Source organism: Solanum pennellii, chromosome 9, assembly GCF_001406875.1.
Source record: "Solanum pennellii chromosome 9, SPENNV200".
Taxonomy (NCBI): Eukaryota; Viridiplantae; Streptophyta; class Magnoliopsida; order Solanales; family Solanaceae; genus Solanum; species Solanum pennellii.
The window spans coordinates 63,549,893-63,558,631 of NC_028645.1; the positions used below are offsets into that span (position 1 = coordinate 63,549,893).

General features: G+C 36.1%; 1 protein-coding gene across 1 annotated transcript; it reads right to left on the bottom strand.

Moving 5' to 3' along the window:
- Positions 1-559: 559 nt before the first annotated feature.
- Positions 560-7,221, bottom strand: LOC107029153 (heat stress transcription factor A-8). The gene is made up of 2 exons (XM_015230496.2): positions 6,793-7,221; positions 560-1,750 (listed from the first exon to the last, which is right to left on the bottom strand). Exons 1-2 carry the CDS (start codon positions 7,006-7,008, stop codon positions 797-799), a joined length of 1,170 nt encoding a protein of 389 aa, XP_015085982.1. The 5' UTR covers positions 7,009-7,221; the 3' UTR covers positions 560-796.
- Between the last annotated feature and the right edge of the window lie 1,518 nt (positions 7,222-8,739).

The window sequence follows — 8,739 nt, forward strand, 5'->3', positions numbered from 1 at the left end:
TGGAATGAATGATGTATGGTCCGTATATGTCATCCGTGAACTTCAAGACATACAACATTGTTATCCACATGTATAAGCTATTACTTGCTAATGAACAATCTAGAGACAATTGGAATAACGACCTAGTAAGGCTAAGTCATGTCTCATGAGTTATAATTTTAACAAGTCTTTAATTTTGATATTTAACTTGTCATCATCACTTGCTCTTGTTTAATACCTGATTTACATGAGCTTGTTTACTTGCTATTTTGTCTCTCTTACATATGATGACTGGGCCATTGCATTTTCTGAAATGCAGGATCTAGTGTTATAGGTTGAGAGACCTTCTCATTAGACAAACTACACTTGGTGAGCTCCACTTCTACCTTTGAACTAGAAGGTATCCAGTACTTTACATGTTTTGTATTCAATAGAGGTTTCGTCATGTATTGCTTTCAAGTGACCAGTCAAAAGCTTTTTTCCTGTCTGAGTAACAACATCTAGCACTGGATAACTCGATCCCTTCATCTCAAAGTAATCGCTAGATGTAAACCAAGTTGGTAGAGAATGAAGCCTATAATTCAGCTGGGCAAATACTCTCCTCAATTCAAAAAGGAAGCTGGAACGTATACTGCATCAACTGCAATTGGTAAACATCTTCAGCATGGGAAGAAACATAGATAAAGGTAAAAGATCAAGTACAGTGTTCTTTTCTATTTCAACTATGCATACTGAGTTGCAATATTCACGAGTTCAAAAATGATAGGAAGATTCAACAATACATCTTCGTAATCTGTATAAGCGGGTTGGGCTCCCTTCAGAATTTACTATGCCCCAGCTGTTCAGCAAGTATATCCATATTACTCAAGTTGTCTGACTGAGTCTCCAGCAAATCCATTTCCATCTTTTTATCTTCCAGACTGTGAAATGGTTCCTCTGAACCTGAAAAAGTTCCAGACTCTAAGTCAGTCTCCATGCCAGCATGGGAGCACGCTTGATTATCCATCACTTCGCCTTCATTATTCTCTGTTATTCGACTGGACAAAAGCAGCTGTTCCAACAAGTTGTCATCATCAGGATGATATGGCAAAGTAAGAGGGACCCTATTTTCAAAAGCAAGCAGCTTTTCATCCATTAATCCTGAGAAGAAATCTATATTGGAAAACATATCTTTTAATTCATTGGAAGAAAAATCGAGCTCCATAGGTTTCTGAGAATCCAAGGCAGGTTCAGGTTCAGCGCATAGGGGGGTCTCTGCAGCTTCTTCATGAGTGGGAGGATGATACCTCACAATTGCTCGATCGGATGGTGTATCTACACAATCATCTTCAACTTCACTCAGTATATTATTACCATTTTCACTCATACACCAACTGTTTTCCTTGGGCTGGAAAAACTGAACCAAAAAACTTGGGCTTTGCATAGCCATAACAATGAAGGAAAGCATCTGCTGTTGATTTTTCTCCCTGACTTTTAGTTGTTCTCGTAGAAGTATCAACTTACTCTCTGAATTCTGCTGGTGTTCCTTAAGCTTGACTAATTCCTGGGTGAGAACATTTCTTTCATCCTTAAGATTCTCAACTTCTTTCCACAGTTCAAGATTCTTACTTTCTTCAGATGTACAAGACTTGATCTCCTCAAGTTGGGATGGTTTCTTTTGGGCTACACTGGACTGTTTCCTTCTAACAATATTCTTTAAAAAATGCTTTTGGCCTTTGACAAAGCTATCATTCAAAAATTCCCATCTATCTGTATCAGTTTTATGGAAACCCTGAATAATTGAAAATCTTAACAATTAGTGAAATATGAAATATAAATTTAACAAACCAATAAACAACATGAATGACATTATTCACTAGCCGCCTCTGAACTTGTTAATCCGAAAAAATTATCAAGAATATTAATCATAGATAACCAATATGATTAAAGCATACAAGAACAACTACATATATATATGAACACGACAATCCTCTGCGGCCTGCGCATATTCGGATCATCACAAGTGACCCATAGACCAAACTTCTGGAAATAACAACCTATCAACTGGTAGACAACAATGATAATTTTGATGAAAGAAGCAAGGAGACAAACATGAGAAACTGCCAATTGCAGTATGCAGATTTTAATATGCAAACAATGCCTATGAATTCACACACTAACTAACATTTAGTTGGCTCAAACTTAGCATTTTACCAATTTCATTTTGCCCAATAAAAAAGATGCATTGTGAGGAACTGTGTCCTTTATATTATGAGTGTCCTGCTTCGTATGGAATAGAATACTTTCTGAGAAGTCAATAATCAGTAAGTCTGAAAATAATGTATAAAATAACAGATTGATGCAATATCTCATTATGTCAATGTCAAAGAAGACCTGTCTATTGCAAATAGAAAATGAATTGTATTCTTGAGCTTCTAATTACAGTGCTGGAGATATGGCATTAACAAAGTTTCTATGATGAAGAATGGGATCATGCCTGTGTGACTTGATTGTGAACAAGGGAAGCTAGACGCATTACAAGGGGGTATCTATCATTTTGACAATAAGCTACTTATTGTCAAAGCATGGTCACCTGAAATGGAGTTTCCCAAGGAAAAATTAATGACAGTCCCTATTTGGATCAAGCTGCCTGGATTAGACTTGAAATATTGGAGTGCGAAAGGGTTGAGCAGGATCGGAAGCCTTTAATGGTCGATAAGCACACTTAAAAGAGATTGGGGCTATGCTTAGTGAGATTGTTAGTAGAGGTGTAGGTGGGTAATGAACTTTCAGAAGAAGTGATGTTTCGGAATGAAAAGGGAGTAGTGCTTACACAAAAGGTGTCCTATGATTGGAAGCCTTCCTAATGTGAGCATTGCCATAAGTATGGCCATGTATAGGCAGAGTGTAGGAAGTTAAATCCTATACTAAAAAGTAATACCGGGACAGGGGTAGAGGAACCAGGTAGACAGCAAGAAGATAAAGGCAGGGAGGAGAGATTTGAACGAAAGAGAGTTCAGTGTGGCATAGGAAGCAAAGGGTTCAGGATAACGCAAACGCGTCTACAGCTGTGGTAGTAAATAATTCATTCCAATTTTCTACTCAAGCGGGAGAGCAAGAGATGGCTGCACAACAAGTCAGGAATGTTGGGGCTACAAAACCAATCCCTAAGGGGAATAGTTAATGTAGTGCGTTGGAATTTAAGGGGCCTAAATGGCCTCACGAAGCAGGAGGAGGTCAAACTCCTCTGTAATCAGCCTGAAGTGAACATTATTGGTCTATTGGAGACGTAAAGAAGAAGTAACAATATAGAATATATATATAGCAGGTAATCTAGTTGGAGGGTGGAAGTATCATACAAATCTTTCTTCCAATTATAATGAGAGGATTAGGGTGTTGTGGAGAGAAGATATGTGTGAGGTAACAATTTGTAGTGCGAACTGAGAATGCACAAGCACTGACATGTCTTGTTAGTTATATTCCTCTATGAAGGAATTTTACATGACAAGTGTTTATGCTTCCAATGGTAAGGAGGGAGGAAAGAATTGTGGATTTATCTAACTCAGGTAGGAGTTGGAATTATTAAACCTTGGGCAATTCTTGAAGACTTTAATGCTGCTCTACATAGTGAGAATAGACTGGGTGGCAATCCAGTAACACTTGCGGAAGTGGCAGAATTTCAGGAATGGCTCGATGTGTGTGTGTTAGAGGAAATGGCTAGTACTGGAAGCACCTATACTTGGAATGATAAGGGGGAGCACAGTAGAGTGTATTCTAAGCCGGATTGGGTCTTCATGAATGGAGAATGGTTGGATGAGATGCCTAGGTGTGGAGCAAATTTTTAAGCCTGAAGGGCTTAGTGATCACAGTCCAATACATGTTAGTTTGTTCGCTGACAAACCTAAACAGAAAGACCTTTTAAATACTGCAACATGTGGAATGCTCACCCACAATGCAAAGACATTACTACATTGGGATGGCAAAGACAAGTGGAAGGGTGTCAAATGTATAAAGTTGTAATGAAATGAAGGGGCTCAAACAGACATTAAGAAGGTTACATGTGTAGTACTTCAGCAACCTTAATCGTGAGGTGAATAGTTTAAGAGAAAGGGTGAAAACAGTGCAAGAACAACTACAGGGTAAACCTACGTGTTTATTGTCAATGAAAGAGGAGAGACAGGTTGGGAGAGAATTTAAGAGGTGAGCTATTGGGTGGAAATGTCGTTGGCCCAGAGAAGCAAGGCTACACGGTTGAAGCTAGGAGATGATAACACAGAGTATTTTTATGCTGTGATCAAACAAAGAAGGCTCCAGCAAGCAGTAACACAATTGCAGGGTGGTAACTTACAGATTCATACTGAACCTAATCATATTGCAGAAATGTTTGTGGAATATCATAAAAACCTATTGGGTGAGGTGGGCACTGTACAAAAACAAAAAGCTTCTAATGTTTTTTTGAAGAATGGGAAGACATTATCATGGAGCAACAAATGCAACTACTAGCTGAGTATATGAGGAAGGAGGTTGAGGATGCTATCTTCAGTATTAAGAAAACCAAGAGCCCTGGACCTGATAATTACACGAGTGGTTTTCTCAGAGATTCTTGGAACACTGTCGGTGGAAGAAGTCACAGATGCCATTTTGGAATTTAAGAAGAATGATGAAGTGTTGGGGAAACTGAATGCTACTGTGATCACTTCAATTCCCAAGATCGCGAAGCCACAAAATGCAAGTCAATTTCGACCAATCTCTTGTCGTAATGTGATATATAAGGGTATCTCTAACCTTCTAAGTGCAAGATTGAGGAAGGTGCTACTGGAGTTGGTAAATGAAACACAAGCTGCTTTCATAAAAGGTAGATCATTAGTGCATAATGTTCTCATCTGCCACGCTTTGATGAGGCACTATAGAAGAAAGACTACACCAAGGTGTTTGATTAAGATTAACTTGCGCAATGTGTATGAAATGGTAAGATGGGCATTGTTGAAGAAATGCTACAAGGATATGGCTTCCCACCTAAGTTTTCCCAGCTTATGACAACCAAATTCTCTATCAAAGTAAATGGGGACTGCTATGGACTCTTTTGAAGGGAAGGAATAGGGGTTAAGGCAAGGAGATCACATTTCCCCTTGCTATTTGTACTGATTATGGAATATCTATTGCGGATCTTGACTAAGATGGGCCAGCTGCCTGATTTCAAGCACCATTTTATGTGTAAGAATCTGAATATGAATCACCTCATCTTTGCGGATGATTTGATGATTTTTTGTTAGGGGCATGATGCATCAGTAAAAAGAGTGGGAGGCCTTATTGCATTTCTCTCAAGTTACTGGTCTAAGTGCAAACTCTGAGAAATCAAGTATCTACCTACCAAGAGTGAAGGATGATATGAGGCAAAGACTACTGGAGTTGACAGGCCATGAGCTAGGCAAGTTCCCTATGAGGTACGTGGGGCTTCCATTCTCGCCAAGGAAGTGGACTGAAATAGAATGTCAACAATTATGTACTACAAGGATCACTGAAAAGATCAGAGCAAACTCAAATAGACACCTTTCCTATGAAGGCAAGCAACAAATTATTAAATTCTGTTTTGTTTTCTCTGCATAACTTTTGGGGTGCCGTATTTCTCCTTCCACAGAGTGTGATCAAGGAAGTGGATAAAATAAGTGTAGAGAGTTCTTTTTGGGGAAGTACAGCAATGAAGAACAAGGTAGTCTTAGTGGCATGGGGAAATGTTTGTAGACCAAAGAAGCAAGGTGGTTTAAACATTTAAGGATGTAAACTATGGAACATAGCATCAGTGGGAAAGCTTGTATGGTGGTTAATGGACAGAAAGGATTCATTGTGGGTACAATGGGTTCATGGAATTTATATGAAGAATGAGACGAACTTCTGGATAAAGGGAGCTAATACAGACTGTAGGTAGTACTGGAGGACACTGCATAAACCGAAGTCGAGAATGCAAGATTGGTATGTGAATGATGATTTTTGTTTGACTGGAAATAGCCACTACTCGATAGCGCTAGGGTACATGCATATGTTAGGCACTGCACCTACGAATGATAATGCAGGGCTTATATAGAACAGAATCCCAGTACCAAAGCACAGGTTCATCTCTGGCTTGCTGAGATGAGAAGACTACTAACTAAAGATAGACTTCACAAGATGGGATTGGATAGCGGCAACCGAACATGTGTTCTCTGTAATAGTGATATGGCGGAGAATGCAGAGCACTTATTCTCACAGTGTGTATGGATCATAGAGATTTGGAATGCAATGCAGATATGGACTGGGATCAGAATGCATATTCAAGGGGTTCAGTTTATGCTCAAAGGGGGTCACATGACCTGCAGTTTTGTAATTCAACAAGTAAAGCATGTAACTAAGGATAGGATAGACATGTTTAGGGGAATCAAAAAGGGGCAGGAAGAATATAGATTAAATTTAGCAACTCTGTAATTACTATACTAGAGGTCTATCGTTCTTGGAACCAAGTTAGGTGTTTGAGAGTATAGATGCTCCATAGGTGTATCAGATTGTTGGTATGGTAATAGTTCACAATTAATTGCCAAAAAAACAAAAAGAAAAAGACATTTGAATGCTTTATAACTTCACAAACACACACAGATCACTGCCCAAAGAAGTGATCTTAACTCCAAAGTAATCAAGTTACACAATTGTTAGAACTAAAATAATCTAATCCAGATTCTTGATTCTCCATACTTCCCTTCCTATAAAGGAATTTCATTACATCACTAACCCAACTCAGAACCATCAAAATCCAACACAAATAAAAAAAATTGAAATGAAATCAGAGAGAAAAAGAGAGTTTACATAGATGTTGAGTTGACGAATGAAGCTGGAGAAGTTGCTATGCTTGAAGTACTTAGGAAGCAATTCAGATGAAAATTTAGGAACATCCCATATGATGAAACTTTTCTCAGATTGATTCCAAGAAATCAAGCCGTCTGTTGACTCATCCTCCACCATTTCATAACACTTCAACAAGAATGGTGCAACAGATACCCCATTCTCAAACGATTTCACCATAATTCCCAACAGAATTCAACTCAATTATCCTTTCTGTAATCTTCTTGTACAAATGAATGAAACACAGCTTCCGAATAAACCCTTGTACGGCTAAAGAAGTAAAGGGGAAGATGTAAGGAAAGAGAGACGAATTTGAACCAAAATGGCTTTAACTTCCTACTACTATTCATGTGGGACTGCACACAGCAGCCGACTATTGGTCACAAATTTTAGGGCTTTACATAATTATATACCTGAACAAAATACTCGTATGTTTTCGATGTCTCGGATTTGAATTTTGAAAAAAAAATATGGTAGATAGTACTTTCTTGAACACGGTTTTACTTTGTTCAAATTTTGATTAGTCAAACTTCAATATGAATAGCGGACACTAAATAAAATAGTAAAATTATAAATTCCACACACATTTAAGAATATAAATGTCAAGTTGTAATCATATTCTTTAAAAATAAATTACTTATAATATATTATTATCATCTTATAGCACATCAATCAATAATATATTAATTAAAAAAATATATTTAAAAATAAACTATTTATAGTATATTATTATCAAGTTATAACATATTAACTAATAATATATTAATAAAAAAATTATTTTATTATTTAACTAATAATTATTATGTTTAAATAATTAATTTCATTTATTCATTTACCTTTTATCACCAAAACCTTTTAAATTATTACTGATTAATCAATTATCTTTTAAATTTTTTAATATAAATAATAAATTATTAAATATTAATCAATTACCTTTTAATGTTTTTAATATAAATAATAAATTATTATTTATTAAATGTTAATTAAAATTCATATTATATAGCTACCTTTTAAAAAACAAAATCTAAAAATTAGGGATTTGATTTTAATTAATTTCATATTTTATGGTTACCCAATAACTAATTAACTACCCACCCCCATATCAACCAGTACTCTTTTATTTTTCCCGAATACACTCAACCTCTCCCCACGTGTGAAAATCTTTCATATTCCCCAAAAATTGCGCCTCAAACATCACTTCAAAAAAAAACGCAACCACTTTGTCATCTTTCTCAAATCCGCATCTTCCCCAAAATCTCTCATATCAGTTCATCATAAAACATAAACTAAAATCTCAGCTCCGTTCCCCATTAATTTTATAGACAATGTCGAAGAAAGGTAGTGAAAATCCAAGGAAAAGTAAAAGATTGGTCGATGAGGAAGACGACTTTCATGCTCCTTCATTCAATATATTGTCACAATCTCAAACTCAGAAATAGAAGGGGAAAAAATCAAAGAGGCAAGAAGAGGAAAGGAAAAGAAATTGTAACATCGTCAGAATTCGATTCTGACTTTATTGATGTAGTAAAAAATACAAAATTAAAAAAATCAAAAGGCGTTGAAATTGGTTGTTCAACAACGAAGTCTTCAAAAAAAGATGCGGAGATTCACGAAAGAAATAAAACAAAAAAAAGTTGATAAGGTTAGTAAAAAGTTTATTTCAAAATTGAATTTACAATGTGTTGTTTTAGTGTTTTTATTTTTTTATATTATTTGTCAATAGTGTACTACATGAATTTTGTATGATTTATATATCAATTGATTATTATTTTATATTTTCAAAAGTCACAATTTTTTTAAAATCGAATATGTATTTTATTATTATATGAATGATATATGAACTGTGTATGAATTGTGCCATATAGTTGTATAAATTGTCACAATCTCAAACTCAAAAATCGAAGGGGAAAA